General features: G+C 47.5%; 1 protein-coding gene across 1 annotated transcript in view; it reads right to left on the bottom strand.

The window, feature by feature from the left end:
• Positions 1-24942, bottom strand: part of arnt2 (aryl-hydrocarbon receptor nuclear translocator 2) — a gene marked incomplete at its 5' end in the record, with an annotated part of 60970 nt that overhangs the window by 18973 nt on the left and 17055 nt on the right. The window contains 5 exon segments of the mRNA XM_055912679.1: positions 8602-8740; positions 9006-9108; positions 11190-11313; positions 15510-15585; positions 23594-23745. Of these exon segments, the coding sequence (XP_055768654.1) occupies positions 8602-8740; positions 9006-9108; positions 11190-11313; positions 15510-15585; positions 23594-23745 (594 nt within the window).

The raw sequence follows: 24942 nt of genomic DNA, 5'->3' as shown, positions 1-24942 counted from the left end.
CTAGACTAGCAGAGAGACGTGTGTGTTTAACTAGACTAGCAGAGAGACGTGTGTGTTGTACTAGACTAGCAGAGAGACGTGTGTGTTGTACTAGACTAGCAGAGAGACGTGTGTGTTGTACTAGACTAGCAGAGAGACGTGTGTGTTGTACTAGACTAGCAGAGAGACGTGTGTGTTGTACTAGACTAGCAGAGAGACGTGTGTGTTGTACTAGACTAGCAGAGAGACGTGTGTGTTGTACTAGACTAGCAGAGAGACGTGTGTGTGTTGTACTAGACTAGCAGAGAGACGTGTGTGTTGTACTAGACTAGCAGAGAGACGTGTGTGTTTAACTAGACTAGCAGAGAGACGTGTGTGTTTAACTAGACTAGCAGAGAGACGTGTGTGTTGTACTAGACTAGCAGAGAGACGTGTGTGTTGTACTAGACTAGCAGAGAGACGTGTGTGTTGTACTAGACTAGCAGAGAGACGTGTGTGTTGTACTAGACTAGCAGAGAGACGTGTGTGTTGTACTAGACTAGCAGAGAGACGTGTGTGTTGTACTAGACTAGCAGAGAGACGTGTGTGTTTAACTAGACTAGCAGAGAGACGTGTGTGTTGTACTAGACTAGCAGAGAGACGTGTGTGTTGTACTAGACTAGCAGAGAGACGTGTGTGTTGTACTAGACTAGCAGAGAGACGTGTGTGTTGTACTAGACTAGCAGAGAGACGTGTGTGTTTAACTAGACTAGCAGAGAGACGTGTGTGTTGTACTAGACTAGCAGAGAGACGTGTGTGTTGTACTAGACTAGCAGAGAGACGTGTGTGTTGTACTAGACTAGCAGAGAGACGTGTGTGTTTTACTAGACTAGCAGAGAGACGTGTGTGTTGTACTAGACTAGCAGAGAGACGTGTGTGTTGTACTAGACTAGCAGAGAGACGTGTGTGTTGTACTAGACTAGCAGAGAGACGTGTGTGTTGTACTAGACTAGCAGAGAGACGTGTGTGTTGTACTAGACTAGCAGAGAGACGTGTGTGTTGTACTAGACTAGCAGAGAGACGTGTGTGTTGTACTAGACTAGCAGAGAGACGTGTGTGTTTAACTAGACTAGCAGAGAGACGTGTGTGTTGTACTAGACTAGCAGAGAGACGTGTGTGTTTAACTAGACTAGCAGAGAGACGTGTGTGTTGTACTAGACTAGCAGAGAGACGTGTGTGTTGTACTAGACTAGCAGAGAGACGTGTGTGTTGTACTAGACTAGCAGAGAGACGTGTGTGTTGTACTAGACTAGCAGAGAGACGTGTGTGTTGTACTAGACTAGCAGAGAGACGTGTGTGTTGTACTAGACTAGCAGAGAGACGTGTGTGTGTTTAACTAGACTAGCAGAGAGACGTGTGTGTTGTACTAGACTAGCAGAGAGACGTGTGTGTTGTACTAGACTAGCAGAGAGACGTGTGTGTTGTACTAGACTAGCAGAGAGACGTGTGTGTTGTACTAGACTAGCAGAGAGACGTGTGTGTTTAACTAGACTAGCAGAGAGACGTGTGTGTTGTACTAGACTAGCAGAGAGACGTGTGTGTGTTTAACTAGACTAGCAGAGAGACGTGTGTGTTGTACTAGACTAGCAGAGAGACGTGTGTGTGTTGTACTAGACTAGCAGAGAGACGTGTGTGTTGTACTAGACTAGCAGAGAGACGTGTGTGTTGTACTAGACTAGCAGAGAGACGTGTGTGTGCTACTAGACTAGCAGAGAGACGTGTGTGTTGTACTAGACTAGCAGAGAGACGTGTGTGTTGTACTAGACTAGCAGAGAGACGTGTGTGTTTAACTAGACTAGCAGAGAGACGTGTGTGTTTAACTAGACTAGCAGAGAGACGTGTGTGTTTAACTAGACTAGCAGAGAGACGTGTGTGTTGTACTAGACTAGCAGAGAGACGTGTGTGTTGTACTAGACTAGCAGAGAGACGTGTGTGTTGTACTAGACTAGCAGAGAGACGTGTGTGTTGTACTAGACTAGCAGAGAGACGTGTGTGTTTAACTAGACTAGCAGAGAGACGTGTGTGTTTAACTAGACTAGCAGAGAGACGTGTGTGTTTAACTAGACTAGCAGAGAGACGTGTGTGTTGTACTAGACTAGCAGAGAGACGTGTGTGTTGTACTAGACTAGCAGAGAGACGTGTGTGTGTTTAACTAGACTAGCAGAGAGACGTGTGTGTTGTACTAGACTAGCAGAGAGACGTGTGTGTGTTGTACTAGACTAGCAGAGAGACGTGTGTGTTGTACTAGACTAGCAGAGAGACGTGTGTGTTGTACTAGACTAGCAGAGAGACGTGTGTGTGCTACTAGACTAGCAGAGAGACGTGTGTGTTGTACTAGACTAGCAGAGAGACGTGTGTGTTTAACTAGACTAGCAGAGAGACGTGTGTGTTTAACTAGACTAGCAGAGAGACGTGTGTGTTTAACTAGACTAGCAGAGAGACGTGTGTGTTGTACTAGACTAGCAGAGAGACGTGTGTGTTGTACTAGACTAGCAGAGAGACGTGTGTGTTGTACTAGACTAGCAGAGAGACGTGTGTGTTTAACTAGACTAGCAGAGAGACGTGTGTGTTGTACTAGACTAGCAGAGAGACGTGTGTGTTTTACTAGACTAGCAGAGAGACGTGTGTGTTGTACTAGACTAGCAGAGAGACGTGTGTGTTTTACTAGACTAGCAGAGAGACGTGTGTGTTGTACTAGACTAGCAGAGAGACGTGTGTGTTTTACTAGACTAGCAGAGAGACGTGTGTGTTTTACTAGACTAGCAGAGAGACGTGTGTGTTTTACTAGACTAGCAGAGAGACGTGTGTGTTTTACTAGACTAGCAGAGAGACGTGTGTGTTGTACTAGACTAGCAGAGAGACGTGTGTGTTGTACTAGACTAGCAGAGAGACGTGTGTGTTGTACGAGACTAGCAGAGAGACGTGTGTGTTTAACTAGACTAGCAGAGAGACGTGTGTGTTGTACTAGACTAGCAGAGAGACGTGTGTGTTGTACTAGACTAGCAGAGAGACGTGTGTGTTGTACTAGACTAGCAGAGAGACGTGTGTGTTGTACTAGACTAGCAGAGAGACGTGTGTGTGTTTAACTAGACTAGCAGAGAGACGTGTGTGTTGTACTAGACTAGCAGAGAGACGTGTGTGTTGTACTAGACTAGCAGAGAGACGTGTGTGTTGTACTAGACTAGCAGAGAGACGTGTGTGTTGTACTAGACTAGCAGAGAGACGTGTGTGTTTAACTAGACTAGCAGAGACGTGTGTGTTGTACTAGACTAGCAGAGAGACGTGTGTGTTTAACTAGACTAGCAGAGAGACGTGTGTGTTGTACTAGACTAGCAGAGAGACGTGTGTGTTGTACTAGACTAGCAGAGAGACGTGTGTGTTGTACTAGACTAGCAGAGAGACGTGTGTGTTGTACTAGACTAGCAGAGAGACGTGTGTGTTGTACTAGACTAGCAGAGAGACGTGTGTGTTGTACTAGACTAGCAGAGAGACGTGTGTGTTGTACTAGACTAGCAGAGAGACGTGTGTGTTGTACTAGACTAGCAGAGAGACGTGTGTGTTGTACTAGACTAGCAGAGAGACGTGTGTGTTGTACTAGACTAGCAGAGAGACGTGTGTGTTTAACTAGACTAGCAGAGAGACGTGTGTGTTACTGGTGTAGGTTGAGGAGAAGACAGATGAGCCTGCTAAACACCATATGCTCAACACACTCCCCTTAGCACGCATGTCGTGTGGTCCGATATGCAGATCAGAACACACACACACACACACACACACACACACACACACACACACACACACACACACACACACACACACACACACACACACACACACACACACACACACACACACACACACACACACACACACACACACACACTCCATTATCAGGCTCTGCTGATGAGATTCACTGAAGCGAGGAGAAAGAGAGAATCTGCATAACGACCACTGAAACGCTATTGGCTAACAGTAGAGGATTCCTGTTGTCAACCAAAGCAGAGATGACTACATTCTGTAGCAGTAGCTATGGGAGTCAGTGTGTGATCAGTGTGTCGTCTGCCTGACTAGAAAACACCTACAACATATAGGCATTAGATCTGGAATGGAACCACGTCTGGATTGATTCTATAGATATTTAATCCGTTTCAGATTTCTGGATTCTGTCTGACTCTACTCAACACATCATATCTGCTACATGTTCAGGTCTGTGTGTTTTACCTGGCCTGAGAAGGTAGGGTCTGTTACTAGTCCTCTGTGTGAGAGACCTGGCCTGAGAAGGTAGGGTCTGTTACTAGTCCTGTGTGTGTTTTACCTGGCCTGAGAAGGTAGGGTCTGTTACTAGTCCTGTGTGTGTTTTACCTGGCCTGAGAAGGTAGGGTCTGTTACTAGTCCTGTGTGTGAGAGACCTGGCCTGAGAAGGTAGGGTCTGTTACTAGTCCTGTGCGTGAGAGACCTGGCCTGAGAAGGTAGGGTATGTTACTAGTCCTGTGTGTGAGAGACCTGGCCTGAGAAGGTAGGGTCTGTTACTAGTCCTCTGTGTGAGAGACCTGGCCTGAGAAGGTAGGGTCTGTTACTAGTCCTGTGTGTGAGAGACCTGGCCTGAGAAGGTAGGGTCTGTTACTAGTCCTGTGTGTGAGAGACCTGGCCTGAGAAGGTAGGGTCTGTTACTAGTCCTGTGTGTGTTTTACCTGGCCTGAGAAGGTAGGGTCTGTTACTAGTCCTGTGAATGTTTTACCTGGCCTGAGAAGGTAGGGTCTGTTACTAGTCCTGTGTGTGAGAGACCTGGCCTGAGAAGGTAGGGTCTGTTACTAGTCCTGTGTGTTTTACCTGGCCTGAGAAGGTAGGGTCTGTTACTAGTCCTGTGTGTGAGAGACCCGGCCTGAGAAGGTAGGGTCTGTTACTAGTCCTGTGTGTGTTTTACCTGGCCTGAGAAGGTAGGGTCTGTTACTAGTCCTGTGTGTGAGAGACCTGGCCTGAGAAGGTAGGGTATGGTGCTAGTCCTGTGTGTGTTTTACCTGGCCTGAGAAGGTAGGGTCTGTTACTAGTCCTGTGTGTGTTTTACCTGGCCTGAGAAGGTAGGGTATGTTACTAGTCCTGTGTGTGAGAGACCTGGCCTGAGAAGGTAGGGTCTGTTACTAGTCCTGTGTGTGAGAGACCTGGCCTGAGAAGGTAGGGTCTGTTACTAGTCCTGTGTGTTTTACCTGGCCTGAGAAGGTAGGGTATGTTGCTAGTCCTGTGTGTGTTTTACCTGGCCTGAGAAGGTAGGGTCTGTTACTAGTCCTCTGTGTGAGAGACCTGGCCTGAGAAGGTAGGGTCTGTTGCTAGTCCTGTGTGTGAGAGACCTGGCCTGAGAAGGTAGGGTATGTTGCTAGTCCTGTGTGTGAGAGACCTGGCCTGAGAAGGTAGGGTCTGTTACTAGTCTTGTGTGTGTTTTACCTGGCCTGAGAAGGTAGGGTATGTTGCTAGTCCTGTGTGTGAGAGACCTGGCCTGAGAAGGTAGGGTCTGTTACTAGTCCTGTGTGTGAGAGACCTGGCCTGAGAAGGTAGGGTCTGTTACTAGTCCTGTGTGTGAGAGACCTGGCCTGAGAAGGTAGGGTCTGTTACTAGTCCTGTGTGTGAGAGACCTGGCCTGAGAAGGTAGGGTCTGTTACTAGTCCTGTGTGTGAGAGACCTGGCTTGAGAAGGTAGGGTATATTGCTAGTCCTGTGTGTGTTTTACCTGGCCTGAGAAGGTAGGGTCTGTTACTAGTCCTGTGTGTTTTACCTGGCCTGAGAAGGTAGGGTATGTTGCTAGTCCTGTGTGTGTTTTACCTGGCCTGAGAAGGTAGGGTCTGTTACTAGTCCTGTGTGTGTTTTACCTGGCCTGAGAAGGTAGGGTATGTTGCTAGTCCTGTGTGTGTTTTACCTGGCCTGAGAAGGTAGGGTCTGTTACTAGTCCTCTGTGTGAGAGACCTGGCCTGAGAAGGTAGGGTCTGTTACTAGTCCTCTGTGTGAGAGACCTGGCCTGAGAAGGTAGGGTCTGTTGCTAGTCCTGTGTGTGAGAGACCTGGCCTGAGAAGGTAGGGTCTGTTGCTAGTCCTGTGTGTGAGAGACCTGGCCTGAGAAGGTAGGGTCTGTTGTTAGTCCTGTGTGTGAGAGACCTGGCCTGAGAAGGTAGGGTCTGTTACTAGTCCTCTGTGTGAGAGACCTGGCCTGAGAAGGTAGGGTCTGTTACTAGTCCTGTGTGTGAGAGACCTGGCTTGAGAAGGTAGGGTATATTGCTAGTCCTGTGTGTGTTTTACCTGGCCTGAGAAGGTAGGGTCTGTTACTAGTCCTGTGTGTTTTACCTGGCCTGAGAAGGTAGGGTATGTTGCTAGTCCTGTGTGTGTTTTACCTGGCCTGAGAAGGTAGGGTCTGTTACTAGTCCTGTGTGTGTTTTACCTGGCCTGAGAAGGTAGGGTATGTTGCTAGTCCTGTGTGTGTTTTACCTGGCCTGAGAAGGTAGGGTCTGTTACTAGTCCTCTGTGTGAGAGACCTGGCCTGAGAAGGTAGGGTCTGTTACTAGTCCTCTGTGTGAGAGACCTGGCCTGAGAAGGTAGGGTCTGTTGCTAGTCCTGTGTGTGAGAGACCTGGCCTGAGAAGGTAGGGTCTGTTACTAGTCCTCTGTGTGAGAGACCTGGCCTGAGAAGGTAGGGTCTGTTGCTAGTCCTGTGTGTGAGAGACCTGGCCTGAGAAGGTAGGGTCTGTTGTTAGTCCTGTGTGTGAGAGACCTGGCCTGAGAAGGTAGGGTATGTTGCTAGTCCTGTGTGTGTTTTACCTGGCCTGAGAAGGTAGGGTCTGTTACTAGTCCTGTGTGTTTTACCTGGCCTGAGAAGGTAGGGTCTGTTACTAGTCCTGTGTGTTTTACCTGGCCTGAGAAGGTAGGGTCTGTTACTAGTCCTGTGTGTGTTTTACCTGGCCTGAGAAGGTAGGGTATGTTGCTAGTCCTGTGTGTGAGAGACCTGGCCTGAGAAGGTAGGGTATGGTGCTAGTCCTGTGTGTGTTTTACCTGGCCTGAGAAGGTAGGGTCTGTTACTAGTCCTGTGTGTGTTTTACCTGGCCTGAGAAGGTAGGGTATGTTACTAGTCCTGTGTGTGAGAGACCTGGCCTGAGAAGGTAGGGTCTGTTACTAGTCCTGTGTGTGAGAGACCTGGCCTGAGAAGATAGGGTCTGTTACTAGTCCTGTGTGTTTTACCTGGCCTGAGAAGGTAGGGTATGTTGCTAGTCCTGTGTGTGTTTTACCTGGCCTGAGAAGGTAGGGTCTGTTACTAGTCCTCTGTGTGAGAGACCTGGCCTGAGAAGGTAGGGTCTGTTGCTAGTCCTGTGTGTGAGAGACCTGGCCTGAGAAGGTAGGGTCTGTTGCTAGTCCTGTGTGTGATTTACCTGGCCTGAGAAGGTAGGGTATGTTACTAGTCCTGTGTGTGAGAGACCTGGCCTGAGAAGGTAGGGTATGTTGCTAGTCCTGTGTGTGTTTTACCTGGCCTGAGAAGGTAGGGTCTGTTACTAGTCCTGTGTGTGTTTTACCTGGCCTGAGAAGGTAGGGTATGTTGCTAGTCCTGTGTGTGAGAGACCTGGCCTGAGAAGGTAGGGTCTGTTACTAGTCCTGTGTGTGTTTTACCTGGCCTGAGAAGGTAGGGTATGTTGCTAGTCCTGTGTGTGAGAGACCTGGCCTGAGAAGTTAGGGTCTGTTACTAGTCCTGTGTGTGAGAGACCTGGCCTGAGAAGGTAGGGTCTGTTACTAGTCCTGTGTGTGAGAGACCTGGCCTGAGAAGGTAGGGTCTGTTACTAGTCCTGTGTGTGAGAGACCTGGCCTGAGAAGGTAGGGTCTGTTACTAGTCCTGTGTGTGAGAGACCTGGCTTGAGAAGGTAGGGTATATTGCTAGTCCTGTGTGTGTTTTACCTGGCCTGAGAAGGTAGGGTCTGTTACTAGTCCTGTGTGTTTTACCTGGCCTGAGAAGGTAGGGTATGTTGCTAGTCCTGTGTGTGTTTTACCTGGCCTGAGAAGGTAGGGTCTGTTACTAGTCCTGTGTGTGTTTTACCTGGCCTGAGAAGGTAGGGTATGTTGCTAGTCCTGTGTGTGTTTTACCTGGCCTGAGAAGGTAGGGTCTGTTACTAGTCCTCTGTGTGAGAGACCTGGCCTGAGAAGGTAGGGTCTGTTACTAGTCCTCTGTGTGAGAGACCTGGCCTGAGAAGGTAGGGTCTGTTGCTAGTCCTGTGTGTGAGAGACCTGGCCTGAGAAGGTAGGGTATGTTGCTAGTCCTGTGTGTGTTTTACCTGGCCTGAGAAGGTAGGGTCTGTTACTAGTCCTGTGTGTGAGAGACCTGGCCTGAGAAGGTAGGGTCTGTTACTAGTCCTGTGTGTTTTACCTGGCCTGAGAAGGTAGGGTCTGTTACTAGTCCTGTGTGTTTTACCTGGCCTGAGAAGGTAGGGTCTGTTACTAGTCCTGTGTGTGTTTTACCTGGCCTGAGAAGGTAGGGTCTGTTGCTAGTCCTGTGTGTGAGAGACCTGGCCTGAGAAGGTAGGGTCTGTTGTTAGTCGTGTGTGTGTGTGTGTGTGTGTGTACCTGGCCAGAGAACGGGGGTCTGTTGCCAGTCCAGGCCACCTGTCCTGGGTTGAGCTGTCTGGAGATTTGAGCTAGGTTCTGATTGGACGATCCCGACGGCTGGATATCGTTCACCCCCGGGACATGGATCACTGAGGAGCTGTGTGACAGACAGACAGCATTCCAAGTAAATGTGTGACATGAGAGCCTTTATATAGGCCCCTGCAGACGGTCATATTTAATTTATACTTTAACAACACATTTAACTGTTCACATCTGTCAACTCTAGTCTGCTCAATTGTTTAACCATCACCTGAGGCCCTGTCTTTCCCTACGGCTTTCAACTTTAAACACACACGCTAATGTGCATGCATGCACGTACACACAGACCACAGAGACCCACACAGACCCACAGAGAGGTGTACCTGAAGCTCTTGGCAGAGTGTCCGGGCTGGAAGGGAGAGTTCTGGGAGTAGAGCTGCTGACCTCCCGCCGTAGACGAAGGAACCATCATCTTCTTCTCACCAGCTGGAACCACACAATACACACACCGTTTATAGATAGAGAGAGATGTATAGAGGGAGAAACAGACATTCAGGGGGAGAGACATTCAGGGGGAGAGACATTCAGAGGGAGAGACATTCAGAGGGAGAGACATTCAGAGGGAGAGACATTCAGAGGGAGAGACATTCAGAGGGAGAGACATTCAGAGGGAGAGACATTCAGAGGGAGAGACATTCAGAGGGAGAGACATTCAGGGGGAGAGACATTTAGGGGGAGAGACATTCTGAGAGACATTCAGGGGGAGAGACATTCTGAGAGACATTCAGGGGGAGAGACATTCTGAGAGACATTCAGGGGGAGAGACATTCAGGGGGAGAGACATTTAGAGGGAGAGACATTTAGGGGGAGAGACATTCTGAGAGACATTCAGGGGGAGAGACATTCAGGGGGAGAGACATTCAGAGGGAGAGACATTCAGAGGGAGAGACATTCAGAGGGAGAGACATTCAGAGGGAGAGACATTCAGAGGGAGAGACATTCAGAGGGAGAGACATTCAGAGGGAGAGACATTCAGAGGGAGAGACATTCAGAGAGAGAGACATTCAGAGAGACATTCTGAAAGAGAGACATTCTGAAAGAGAGACATTCTGAAAGAGAGACATTCAGAGGGAGAGACATTCAGAGGGAGAGACATTCAGAGGGAGAGACATTCAGAGGGAGAGACATTCAGAGGGAGAGACATTCTGAAAGAGATATTCAGAGAGACATTCTGAAAGAGAGACATTCTGAAAGAGAGACATTCTGAAAGAGACACATTCTGAAAGAGACACATTGAGGGAGACATTGAGGGAGAGACATTGAGGGAGAGACATTGAGGGAGAGACATTCTGAGGGAGAGACATTCGGAGAGACATTCTGAGGGAGAGACATTCAGAGAGACATTCGGAGAGAAAGAAAAGCAGACAGAGGCAGACAGAGAGGGAGAGACAGCCAGAGAGAGGGAGAGACAGCGAGAGAGAGGGAGAGACAGCCAGAGAGAGGGAGAGACAGCCAGAGAGAGGGAGAGACAGCCAGAGAGAGGGAGAGACAGCCAGAGAGAGGGAGAGACAGCCAGAGAGAGGGAGAGACGGCCAGAGAGAGGGAGAGACGGCCAGAGAGAGGGAGAGACGGCCAGAGAGAGGGAGAGACGGCCAGAGAGAGGGAGAGAGACGGACAGAGAAAGGGAGAGAGACGGACAGAGAAAGGGAGAGAGACGGACAGAGAAAGGGAGAGACGGACAGAGAAAGGGAGAGACGGACAGAGAAAGGGAGAGACGGACAGAGAAAGGGAGAGACGGACAGAGAAAGGGAGAGACGGACAGAGAAAGGGAGAGACGGACAGAGAAAGGGAGAGACGGACAGAGAAAGGGAGAGACGGACAGAGAAAGGGAGAGACGGACAGAGAAAGGGAGAGACGGACAGAGAAAGGGAGAGACGGACAGAGAAAGGGAGAGACAGACAGAGGGTGAGAGAGACGAAGAGACATACAGAGAGAGGGAGGGAGAGAGAGGGAGGGACAGACAGACAGAGGGAGAGACAGACAGAGGGAGACGGAGAGAGAAAGGGAGACGGACAGAGAAAGGGAGAGAGGGACAGAGACTAAGAGAGAGGGAGACAGACAGAGAGAGGGAGACAGAGGGAAAGAGAGCCAGACAGATAGTGGAGAGACAGACAGAAACATTCAGAGGGGGAAAGAGATCAAATACACCACACAGTCAGAGAGAGGGAAGGAAGGAATGGAGGGAGAGAGAGAGAAAGTCCAGTTCTGATTGAGTTGTGTGGAGGTTGTTTTACATTTCTCCCCTGGAGAACGACCACCACAACCAACCAACCGTCTAGCATGGGCCTTTCAACACACACACGCTTACACACACGCTTACACACACACACACACACACACACACACACACACACACACACACACACACACACACACACACACACACACACACACACACACACACACACACACACACACACACACACACACACACACACACACACACACACACACACACACACACGTAACAAGACGAGTAGAGGTGAGAAAATAACTAGATGTCGTACAGCCAGAGATGCCGGAGTACATGTCAGCAAAGCGCGGGTCTCTCTCCTGTGAGAACATGGTGTCCGTCTTGTCAGTGTTCTTGCCCGCCTCGTGAACCCCTCCTCCCACACTGGGAACGGGCACCTGGAGGGAGACAGGAGGGAAGGATAACTTCATTTATACAAGGGTGTGAGTATTTCCCCCTTGCGGATGTACAGTCAACAACTAGAGGAAAGACAGGAGGGAAGGACATCTTCACTTAATGAAACCCTACTGATGTACAGTCAACAGCTAGAGGAAAGTGAGGAGGGAAGGACATCTTCACTTGATGAAACCCTACTGATGTACAGTCAACAGCTAGAGGAAAGTGAGGAGGGAAGGACATCTTCACTTGATGAAACCCTACTGATATACAGTCAACAGCTAGAGGAAAGACAGGAGGGAAGGACATCTTCACTTAATGAAACCCTAGAACGTGTACAGCAGGGTTGGGATCAATTCCATTTGAATTTAGTCAGTTCAGGACCTAAACTGAAATTCCAATTTCAATGTTTTTTCCCTCAGACAATCATTGAGGAATAATTCCATTTCTGTTTACTTCCTGAATTGACTGAATTAAAATGGAATTGACCCCAAGCCTGTTATACAGTCGAGCCCTCTTAAATGTCCAATGCAACCATTTTTCAATAAAAAATTGTCATAAAGAAACAAAAATAGCTTCTTAGCAAACAGCAATTTCTGTCAGGGGAAAACTGAAAACTAGCTGTTATTGGCAGAGGTTTGGAACTCTTTCTTATTGGTCTATTAACTAATTGACCACCTGGTGATGTCACCAGTCAGACCAAAACCCATCCCACCAAAAGCAGGTTGAAATTTCAGGCGGTCTTTTCAAATAGCTCCTAAAAAAGGACATTATCATAATATTCACAATTTCACAGTATTATTCCAACCTCATAGTATGTAAATACACTGCTCAAAAAAATAAAGGGAACACTTAAACAGCACAATGTAACTCCAAGTCAATCACACTTCTGTGAAATCAAACTGTCCACTTAGGAAGCAACACTGATTGACAATAAATTTCACATGCTGTTGTGCAAATGGAATAGACAAAAGGTGGAAATTATAGGCAATTAGCAAGACACCCCCAAAAAAGGAGTGATTCTGCAGGTGGTGATCACAGACCACTTCTCAGTTCCTATGCTTCCTGGCTGATGTTTTGGTCACTTTTGAATGCTGGCGGTGCTCTCACTCTAGTGGTAGCATGAGACGGAGTCTACAAGCCACACAAGTGGCTCAGGTAGTGCAGTTCATCCAGGATGGCACATCAATGCGAGCTGTGGCAAAAAGGTTTGCTGTGTCTGTCAGCGTAGTGTCCAGAGCATGGAGGCGCTACCAGGAGACAGGCCAGTACATCAGGAGACGTGGAGGAGGCCGTAGGAGGGCAACAACACAGCAGCTGGACCGCTACCTCCGCCTTTGTGCAAGGAGGTGCACTGCCAGCGCCCTGCAAAATGACCTCCAGCAGGCCACAAATGTGCATGTGTCTGCTCAAACGGTCAGAAACAGACTCCATGAGGGTGGTATGAGGGCCCGACGTCCACAGGTGGGGGTTGTGCTTACAGCCCAACACCGTGCAGGACGTTTGGCATTTGCCAGAGAACACCAAGATTGGCAAATTCGCCACTGGCGCCCTGTGCTCTTCACAGATGAAAGCAGGTTCACACTGAGCACATGAGCACATGTGACAGACGTGACAGAGTCTGGAGACGCCGTGGAGAACGTTCTGCTGCCTGCAACATCCTCCAGCAAGACCGGTTTGGCGGTGGGTCAGTCATGGTGTGGGGTGGCATTTCTTTGTGGGGCCGCACAGCCCTCCATGTGCTCGCCAGAGGTAGCCTGACTGCCAATAGGTACCGAGATGAGATCCTCAGACCCCTTGTGAGACCATATGCTGACACATGCACATTTGTGGCCTGCTGGAGGTCATTTTGCAGGGCTCTGGCAGTGCTCCTCCTTGCACAAAGGCGGAGGTAGCGGTCCTGCTGTTGGGTTCTTGCCCTCCTACGGCCTCCTCCACGTCTTCTGATGTACTGGCCTGTCTCCTGGTAGCGCCTCCATGCTCTGGACACTACGCTGACAGACACAGCAAACCTTTTTGCCACAGCTCGCATTGACGTGCCATCCTAGATGAACTGCACTACCTGAGCCACTTGTGTGGCTTGTAGACTCCGTCTCATGCTACCACTAGAGTGAGAGCACCGTCAGCATTCAAAAGTGACCAAAACATCAGCCAGGAAGTATAGGAACTGAGAAGTGGTCTGTGGTCACCACCTGCAGAATCATTCCTTTTTTGGGGGTGTCTTGCTAATTGCCTATAATTTCCACCTTTTGTCTATTCCATTTGCACAACAACATGTGAAATTTATTGTCAATCAGTGTTGCTTCCTAAGTGGACAGTTTGATTTCACAGAAGTGTGATTGACTTGGAGTTACTTTGTGTTGTTTAAGTGTTCCCTTTATTTTTTTGAGCAGTGTATATATACAGTGGGGCAAAAAAGTATTTAGTCAGCCACCAATTGTGCAAGTTCTCCCACTTAAAAAGATGAGAGAGGCCTGTAAGGTACACTTCAACTATGAGAGGCCATCATAGGTACACTTCAACTATGACAGACAAAATGAGGAAAAAAAATCCAGAAAATCACATTGTGGGATTTTTAATGAATTTATTTGCAAATTATGGTGGAAAATAAGTATTTGGTCAATAACAAAAGTTTCTCAATACTTTGTTATATACCCTTTGTTGGCAATGACAGAGGTCAAACGTTTTCTGTAAGTCTTCACAAGGTTTTCACACACTGTTGCTGGTATTTTGGCCCATTCCTCCATGCAGATCTCCTCTAGAGCAGTGATGTTTTGGGGCTGTTGCTGGGCAACACGGACTTTCAACTCCCTCCAAAGATTTTCTATGGGGTTGAGATCTGGAGACTGGCTAGGCCACTCCAGGACCTTGAAATGCTTCAGCCACTCCTTCGTAGCCCGGGCGATGTGTTTGGGATCATTGTCATGCTGAAAAAAACAGCCACGTTTCATCTTCAATGCCCTTGCTGATGGAAGGAGGTTTTCACTCAATCTCACGATACATGGCCCCATTCATTCTTTCCTATACACGGATCAGTCGTCCTGGTACCTTTGCAGAAAAACAGCACCAAAGCATGATGTTTCCAACCCCATGCTTCACAGTAGGTATGGTGTTCTTTGGATGCAACTCAGCATTCTTTGTCCTCCAAACACGACGAGTTGAGTTTACCAAAAAGTTCTATTTTGGTTTCATCTGACCATATGACATTCTCCCAATCTTCTTCTGGATCATCCAAATGCTCTCTAGCAAACTTCAGACGGGCCTGGACATGTACTGGCTTAAGCAGGGGGACACGTCTGGCACTGCAGGATTTGAGTCCCTGGCGGCGTAGTGTGTTACTGATGGTAGGCTTTGTTACTTTGGTCCTGCAGGTCATTCACTAGGTCCCCCCGTGTGGTTCTGGGATTTTTGCTCACCGTTCTTGTGATCATTTTGACCCCACGGGGTGAGGTCTTGCGTGGAGCCCCAGATCGAGGGAGATTATCAGTATGTCTTCCATTTCCTAATAATTGTTCCCACAGTTGATTTCTTCAAACCAAGCTGCATACCTATTGCAGATTCAGTCTTCCCAGCCTGGTGCAGGTCTACAATTTTGTTTCTGGTGTCCTTTGACAGCTCTTTGGTCTTGGCCATAGTGGCGTTTGGAGTGTGACTGTTTGAGGTTGTGGACAGGTGTCTTTTATACTGATAACAAGTTCAAACAGGTGCCATTAATACATGTAACGAGTGGAGGACAGAGGAGCCTCTTAAAGAAGAAGTTACAGGTCTGTGAGAGCCAGAAATCTTGCTTGTTTGTAGGTGACCAAATACTTATTTTCCACCATAATTTGCTAATAAATTCATTAAAAATCCTGCAATGTGATTTTCTGGATTTTTCCCCCTCATTTTGTCTGTCATAGTTGAAGTGTACCTATGATGAAAATTACAGGCCTCTCTCATCTTTTTAAGTGGGAGAACTTGCACAATTGGTGGCTGACTAAATACTTTTTTGCCCCACTGTAAAACAGAGGAAATCACATTTTTGACTGCACTGGTCCTTTAATGATATACAATCAACAGCTTCAGAAGCTGTCTAGCATGAAAAGCCAGGAGTATGGACAGGTAAGTGGGCTACACTGGGTATAGGGAAGACACAATGTTATATGTTATATTATGAACAGGCAGGTATAAGAGCAGCTATAGGGGTCCTGTGGGGTACCTGTGATAGGTCATAGGCTGTCAGGCCGTCCCTCTGATGGACCTCCAGCTCTGCCTGCTGCTGCTGTTGGAGCTGCCTGGAGAACACACACAATGACAACACATGAATACAGAATCACACAATACCATCACTTTGATATGTTTCCTCTTTAGATTGTATTATTAGCAACAGATGGTTAGTGATAAGATAGAGATAAGATAAGTTAGTGATACACAATAGCAAAACACCAGCATCCGAACGTACCAGCGAGATACCACACCTGGCACCCTAACGGCTGTGGAACAAATCAGAACATTGACCGACTGGAAAAACCTACGGGTCCTTTGTGAATGTACTATTAAATACAGACTACAAGCTGGTCTGTCCATCTGTGCTGAATGACTATAGGGGGTAACAGGCTGCTCTCACTCCTCTCCATCCCTTTCTGTCTTTATCATTCCCTTGTTTTCTCGCTTTCCCTTGTTCTAGTTCTCTCTCCCTACTCACAGATGTCCAGGCTCTGCCTCTTAACAATGAGCAGATTCTAACTGTCTTCTATACACTGGGAAACAACAGATTCTAACTGTGTCTTCTATACACTGGGAAACAACAGATTCTAACTGTCTTCTATACACTGGGAAACAACAGATTCTAACTGTGTCTTCTATACACTGGGAAACAACAGATTCTAACTGTCTTCTATACACTGGGAGACAACAGATTCTAACTGTGTCTTCTATACACTGGGAAACAACAGATTCTAACTGTGTCTTCTATACACTGGGAGACAACAGATTCTAACTGTGTCTTCTATACACTGGGAAACAACAGATTCTAACTGTGTCTTCTATACACTGGGAAACAACAGATTCTAACTGTGTCTTCTATACACTGGGAGACAACAGATTCTTACTGTCTTCTATACACTGGGAGACAACAGATTCTTACTGTCTTCTATACACTGGGAGACAACAGATTCTTACTGTCTTCTATACACTGGGATACAACAGATTCTAATTCGGTACTCTCAAAAACAAGCCTTTTTGTTTTGTAGGGGAAAGGTGATGTAATGAATAACATGATCTGTGTCCCAAATGGCACCCTTTTCCCTTCATAGCTTCCTATGGGCCCTGGTCAATAGTAGTGCACTCTTAGGGTACCAGCTGGGATACATCCCTTGTTGCACAGTCAGTGTATTGTGAATGCCTAAACGAGAAGAGCAACACCTGCATGCAAACACATATTCCCAATAGTCAATGTGGCGGCAATAAGATGTTTCAAGAGCTGTTTTTAAACTCAAAACCATTTCCAGACAGAATGTCTCCTGTCAGCTCTTATGCATCATTAGTAAGCTGGCAACAGAATGACTGTATTTCTCTCTCTCTCTCACACACACACACACACACACACACACACACACACACACACACACACACACACACACACACACACACACACACACACACACACACACACACACACACACACACACACACACACACACACACACACACACACAAACAGGCAGATAAACTTTACACACACACTTGTGCCTCGAATCCATTTGTCGCTGGCAAATTGCACCACAGCATCTAATTCAGGCCCTTAATTTCAGAAGCCTCGGAGTGATTTCCTGCTAAGTTCTTTTCTGGAGCATCCAACCCTGACATTTCCTATTTACCCAGAGAGAAACAAACTGTTTTTCTTCTCCTGCCATGAGAAGTATGCAGCTCTCTCTCTCTCTGAGGAGACGCAATGAGGAGAGGAGGAGGCCACTTTAGACTACAGAGGACCAGTTGGGTTTGAGTCCACAGACAGACCGTAGGAAATTGACAGCTCATCTCTGTTGGTCTCTTTTTGCTTTCTCTAAGTACATCACAACAGTCCTCCTTTCCTGTCTCAAATAAATGACTGAATATCTAAGAGAAAGAATGAGAGAGAAACGACTTCCTCCTTTCCTGCCACAAATCAATTCCTGAATGTCAAAGAGAGAGAGAGATGGAAACACTTGTGTTAACAACATGAGAGAGAGAGCGAGAGAGATGGAAACACTTGTGTTAACAACATGAGAGAGAGAGAGAGAGAGAGAGATGGAAATACTTGTGTTAATAACATGAGATCGAGAGAGAGAGATGGAAACACTTGTGTTAACAACATGAGAGAGAGAGAGCGAGAGAGATGGAAACACTTGTGTTAACAACATGAGATCGGGAGAGAGAGAGATGGAAACACTTGTGTTAACAACATGAGATCGGGAGAGAGAGCGAGAGAGATGGAAACACTTGTGTTAACAACATGAGATCGGGAGAGAGAGCGAGAGAGATGGAAACACTTGTGTTAACAACATGAGATCGGGAGAGAGAGAGAGATGGAAACACTTGTGTTAACAACATGAGATCGGGAGAGAGAGAGAGATGGAAACACTTGTGTTAACAACATGAGATCGAGAGAGATGGAAACACTTGTGTTAACAACATGAAAGCGTCCCCTAGTAGTGTACATAGACTGGTGCTGTGCTATACTTAGTGGCCCTGGCCGTCACAGCCTATAAGAGCCTAGCTTCTGACAACAGACCTAATGTGAGTAACTAGAATACATGACGGCCAGTGTGTCAGTGTGTGTATGCCTGTGTGTTGTGTCCTGATCAAAAACACCTGTCACTAGGAATAAAGAGCTTCCACTGAGGAAAACAAACTACTTCAAAACCCCATTATGTCAAGTGTTGCTTAGTGTCCTCTCAAAGAGATACTTGCGGTGAATATTCTCTCTCTCTCTCTCTCCCAGACGAGAGGGGAGTAGAGGAGAATAGGAGGAAGAGATGTAGGGAGGGAGGAGGGCTGAGCACACAGAGGGTCACCTGGACTGAGAGAGGACTAAGATGGATAACACTTGGCCAGGAAAACTCCAGAGGATATTTGAACTTCTGAAGAATGTGCAAAAATACATCCAGCCAAGTTTCCAGCACAGTTACACAAGTCTCCTGTTGAAGCACCTCTACAGCACTCTGCATCACACGGTCGGGAATAAACATTATTATCAAAACGGAACCGGTTCTTTCTTTCTTTCTTTCACATCAGGGCCAGAGGTTCAGAGTGTGTGTGTCTGATGTGTTTGTGTGTGTGTTTGTAAGTGTGTGTACATGTGTGCACGTGTACGTGCGTGTGTGTATGCTTGAAAGTGTTTAAGTGTGTGTGTGTGAGATGCAGATGAGTTGCTAAGGTTTCTAATTTGTTGTTGTTCTGCTCTGATGCCCCTGGGTAAACTCCAGCGGTGTTAAACAGCGGATGGGGAATGGCTTCATTGGTGACTTGGCTGCTATGGTGTGTGTGTTCTCTGCCCACACATTCAGAGCTGGCCTAATAGTGGAGTTCTGAGGGACGCAGCCAGGTCACGCAGCAGTGCCTGATGGGATGTAGCAAGGGTGCAAGCGGGCAGCCTGAGGCTTGTAGCCATGGTAACAATGCCAATGCCAATGCACGCACACACAAAAGCCCTCCACGGATGGCTTCCTAAAGAGAAACAGTGCCAGAAACAGAAGTGGAGGCTAGCCTCTAATATCTCCCTTTGTGCTTCCTACCTAGAGCCAGCCAACATGACTAACTATTACAGATGGCTCTGTTCGGCTTGCTCAACAACTGAGGCACACTGAGACGGGGCAGTGTGTGAGGTGTGGGTCTGTCATGGCTCCAAAGTCATCTCCGTCTGCACTCCTGCAGGCTAAAGGACAGTCAGGAAGCCAGTTGGAAAATAGACCACACTACCATGCAGCTGCTACACCACTGTTGGAGCTGTTAGAATACACACTCTCCATTACAATGTTGCCATTCCCTTTAATCCAGATACACTGCATGACCAACAGTATGTGAACACCTGCTTGTTGAACATCTCATTCCAGAATCATGGGCATTAATATGGAGTTGGTCCCCCCTTTGCTGCTATAACAGCCCCCACTCTTCTGGGAAGGATTTCCACTTGATGTTGGAACATTGCTGTGGGGACTTTCTTCCATTCAGCCACAAGAGCGTTAGTGTGGTTGGGCACTGATGTTGGGCGATTAGGCCTGGCTCGCAGTCAGAGTTCCAATGAATCCTAATGGTTTTCAATGGGGTTGAGGTTAGGGCTCTGTGCAGGCAGGTCAAGTTCTTCCACACCAATCTCGACAAACCATTTCTGTACGGACCTCGCTTTATGCATGGGGGCATTGTCATGCTGAAACAGGAAAGGGCCTTCTCCAAACTGTTGCCACAAAGTTGGAAGCACAGAATTGTCTAGAATGTCATTGTCTGCTGTAGTTAAGATTTCCCTTCACTGCAACTAAGGGGCCCGAACCATGAAAAACAGGCACAATGCGTTTTCCTGGCATCCGCCAAACCCAGAATTGTCCGTCGGACTGCCAGATGGTGAAGGGTGATTCATCACTTCAGAGAACAAGTTTCCACTGCTCCAGAGTCCAATCGCGGTGAGCTTTACACCACTCCAGCCGACGCTTGGCATTGCGCATGGTGATCTTAGGCTTGTGTGCGGCTGCTCGCCATAGAAACCCATCTCATGAAGCTCCTGACGAACAGTTCTTGTGCTGACGTTTCTTCCAGAGGCAGTTTGGAACTCGGTAGTGAGTGTTACAACCGAGGACAGACCATTTAGCAGGGCAGAAATTGTACAAACTGACTGCTTGGAAAGGTGGCATCCTATGACGGTGCCACATTGAAAGTCACTGAGCTCTTCAGTATGGCCATTCTTCTGCCAATGTTTGTCTGTGGAGATTGCATGGCGGTGTGTTCGATTTTATACACCTGTCAGCAACGGGTGTGGCTGAAATAGCCTAATCTACTCATTTGAAGGGGTATCCACATACTGTTGTATGTATAGTGTAGGTGCAGATTCACCATGCATGGTATGGTATTGTTATTGTCCAAGGCCTACAGTTGTACTGCAGCCAGGTCTGAAATAACAGGCTTTTCTCCACTGGCTGCATCTTACTTTATGTATTTGGTCCAGTAGTAGTCGCTCCCACAGTAATGACATACGGCCGGCACTCTGTGTGTGGTTATATATGGGCTGCATACATAGATATATGCCCAGCTAGTTCTCCAGAAATGATTGAGTGTGTAATCTAAGAGATATCCAATATGAGAGGGGGTATAACCCAGGAGAGTAAAGACATTGTCCAGATCCCTATATTCTTTCCCTAATTTATGAAGTGTGCACTCATTCACTCCCCCTCAAGAATGTTAAAGCATTGGTCTGCGTCCCAAATGGCATTCTACTCCCTACATAGTGGAGTGGTTTTGACCAGGACCCATAGGAAAGAAATATGGCAGTCGCTTGACATCAATCAAACACTCTTAAATCTTGGAGGGGAAGTGAACGAGTGCACACCAGAGATGAGAGAGAAGAAACAGAGTGGTGTCTCTCACGAACAATACATTTACGACAGAGTAACACTCAGTTACACCAACAACCAGACGGTCTGTCTCATAACCCCGTGTGTGTGTGTGTGTGTGTGTGTGTGTGTGTGTGTGAAAGAGAGAGAGAGAGAGAGAGAGACTGGCTCAGGTACCCCAGTGGTCAGATGCTGAGCTTTACAACTGTTGTAGAGGGTTGATGAATGAGATGAGATATTTTATGCAGCCCATAAATCTAGCACCCAGTCTGTAGTCAGCCAGGTTTCCACTGCCCTGGCTCTCACCTCCGCTAGAGAGAACACTGCTAGACAACGGAGCACACGCAGGGATGCGCACGCAGGGATGCACACACACACACACACACACACACACACACACACACACACACACACACACACACACACACACAATGGAATGTTTACTCCGCTAATCTGATCTCCAGAAACATTCTGTTACTACCTTTCTTAAGTCCTTATAATGTCTGAGGAAATTGAGAAAATGATGTTTCAGAGCATGTTTCCACACAGACGGGTGGAGGAGAGAGCAGAACAATCTAGAACAAACTGAGTAACGGGACTCTTCCAGTGTTTCCCCAGTTCTCTGGAGTGTGAGTGGGATGTGAGTGTTGGAAGCGTCAAGTTTAAAGTCAATGTTGATGGTCCTGGGGTATTGGGTTGCATCCATTCTCTGATTCTTCAACCACTAAAAGGCCTTTCCTTTTCCTCTCTGGCCTCTATCTAGGCACGGTGACCAAATCAACAGTGACGCTACCGCCCCCTACTGGCCAGGACCTGGTAGTGCAGGTGAAAAACCGTGCAGGTAAGCAGTCACACGCACTTAACAGGTTAACACGTGTACGTAAACACAAACAAGCTCAGGCATGCACACGCATCCACAAACTCACACGTGCACAAATACACACACACACACACATACACTCTACAATACAGTATCTGCTAGAGGTGATAACTGGGCCTGCTACAGCTAGAGGGGATAACTGGGCCTGCTACAGCTAGAGGGGATAACTGGGCCTGCTACAGCTAGAGGGGATAACTGAGGCCTGCTACAGCTATAGGGGATAACTGAGGCCTGCTACAGCTAGAGGGGATAACTGAGGCCTGCTACAGCTAGAGGGGATAACTGAGGCCTGCTACAGCTAGAGGGGATAACTGAGGCCTGCTACAGCTAGAGGGGATAACTGGGCCTGCTACAGCCAGAGGGGATAACTGAGGCCTGCTACAGCTAGAGGGGATAACTGGGCCTGCTACAGCCAGAAGGGATAACTGAGGCCTGCTACAGCTAGAGGGGATAACTGGGCCTGCTACAGCTAGAGGGGATAACTGGGCCTGCTACAGCTAGAGGGGATAACTGGGGCCTGCTACAGCTAGAGGGGATAACTGAGGCCTGCTACAGCCAGAGGGGATAACTGAGGCCTGCTACAGCCAGAGGGGATAACTGGGCCTGCTACAGCTAGAGGGGATAACTGGGCCTGCTACAGCTAGAGGGGATGACTGGGCCTGCTACAGCCAGAGGGGATAACTGGGCCTGCTACAGCTAGAGGGGATAACTGGGCCTGCTACAGCAGTGTTTCCCAAACAGACAAAATATGGCATCCCTGGTAAACGCTATGCAGGAAATAAAAAGGTGACTATTATAACTGGTCACTCTAGTCCTTCTAGGCTGATGGCTAAAGGCTGTGTTTAAAGACATTGGTATGCACATCATGGTGGACCAGAAGAAAATTGAAAGCTTTTAAGACTGGAGGCCTGGTCACAGCACATATTCAATGGGGACATTATGTATCAAGCGTCTCAGAGTAGGAGTGCTGACTTAGGATCAGTTTTGCCTTTTAGATCACAATGAATAAAAATACATGGATAGAGGGATCTGATCCTAGATCAGTACTCCCAGTTCTGGCTATCCTCCATTGTAGCCCAGAGTCCAACCAACAGGTTTGTGGAACCTGAGGGACCAAAACAAACACAACCTGGAACCGGTCTTCCTACAAAACACACTGTTTAGAGAACGGAAAACGGGCCAAGTTCCACACACACACACATACTTTCCTTAAATGTTTAATTTAACACCTTATTAATATGGCATGAATCAATAAAACACTGTTAATATTATCCTCCATACTGAACCTTTAACAGCTGGTAGCAAAACATACTGCTACCATTCCAACGCCATGTACTGTCAATATTACGACTGACTGGGGCAGCAGACCTGTATGCTGTCACACTGGTGTTAATAGTCAGTCAGTGTGTGTCAGTTGCACAAGCACGGCGTGTGCATGTGTGTGTGTGCGTATGTTAACAACCAGAGCATTGAGTGAAGTGTCAGTGGTGTGTGTAGAGTCATTCCAGTCCAGATACATGCAGAGAGTACAACAGATGTTAAAAGCAGCCAGGAGGAGTTTCACAATATTTCTATTGAGGATTTCCTTTGGACATGTCAGAAATCTTTCCAACTCATCATCAAGCTCTGATCATTTTAAATCAGCTGTGTAGCACAAGGGCAAAACTCATTTGGGAAACCCTGGTCTAGAACATTCTGCTGGTCCATTTCTGTCCCAGGACATGAAACATGTGTCAACAATTTACACACACATTTGTATGTTTATTACTCAGTGTCTATCTCTGTGTGAGTGTGTGTGTGGTCTGTGTAAGTAAATTTGTCCGTGTGTGCGCGTCCACCTACTTGACGTTGGTGTTGGTACAGATGATGTACTCGATCTCATCGGAGTAGGGGTTCTGGAAGGTGAAGGAGCTGGTGCGGATTAACATCCACTCTCTGTTCTTCATACGAAACCTGTACATCACAGACAACACCTGGCCTTTCAACTTTACCACCTGGAGAGAGAGAGAGAGGGAGGGAGGGAGGGAGGGAGGGAGGGAGGGAGGGAGGGAGAGAGGGAGGGAGGGAGGGGAGGGAGGGAGGGAGGGAGGGGAGGGAGGGAGGGAGGGAGGGCAAAGGTTAGATAAGACACATCACAGACAATCTGACCACCTAGAATGGAGGGAAGGGGAACCTTGCGTGTGTGTTTGTGGGGGGGGGGGGGGGGGGGGGGTCAACACATATTGCAGAGAGAAACAGAAGAGAGAGAAATGTTCCTCCATCTTACAAAGAAGAAAAAGGAGTCATTTGAGGCAGGAAGGAGTTGGGAGTACTCAACAAAAAAGGTTGATTCATTTCTTATTTGGTCAGCTTTAATCCATCACTGTCAAGCTGACGTCTTCCTGGAGAGTTTCTCCATCTTGGGTGTGGAGCGTGGAAATCAGGTGGACTTCAGAAGACTTTCGGTTTTCGGGTCCACCCAGTCTAATCTCTCCACCCATACCTCTCCTACCATACCATTCTGAACAAACACTCGGAAACACACACACACACACACCTACCTCTCTCTCTGAATATTCCCTCCATAAGCACACCAGTGAACCTCAGCTGTCAATCTGGCTAATGGATGTGCTGCTTTGCATCTAAATGCAAAATAGCTTTCAGTTAGGGGATCTGAAATGGCCATTCGTAATGAAAGCTCTGTGGACAATCTCAGAGACATGGAAAAGTGTTTTTCCTTCCACACAGAGGGCACCACCAGCTAAACAACAGCGGGAGAAGGCCAGAAATGTAATCTCATTTTGAGAAAAAGGCACGATTTCCTTATTGACTTGAGCAAATGTAGATTAGCCGCGTTTCGACCTCACCTTTTATTCAGCGCATATCTCATTGTTTAAACATGGGCTAGGGAGGGAGTGAGCATCCTATTGGTCAGAATGTATGACCTGTGACCTCAGTAACAGGAAGAGATAGTGGAGCAGTCTGTCGTTCTTGGCAGCAAATCTCAAATGGTATACTATTCCCTATGTAGTGCACCACTGCAGTCCTGAGCCTGGGGCTAAGTAGTGCACTATGTGTATGGAACTGAGCGTGATTTGAGATTCACCTACAGAGACACTGGAAGGTGTGTGTCCGTGCTTGTTTGTATCTCTGTTTTTGTGCGTTTGTGTGTTTGTGTCTTCTAGGTCATGATTACCTGTATGAGAGATTAT

The sequence above is a fragment of the Salvelinus fontinalis genome, unplaced genomic scaffold (assembly GCF_029448725.1).
Source record: "Salvelinus fontinalis isolate EN_2023a unplaced genomic scaffold, ASM2944872v1 scaffold_0197, whole genome shotgun sequence".
NCBI lineage: Eukaryota > Metazoa > Chordata > Actinopteri > Salmoniformes > Salmonidae > Salvelinus > Salvelinus fontinalis.
This window is presented reverse-complemented; position numbering and strand designations above follow the sequence as displayed.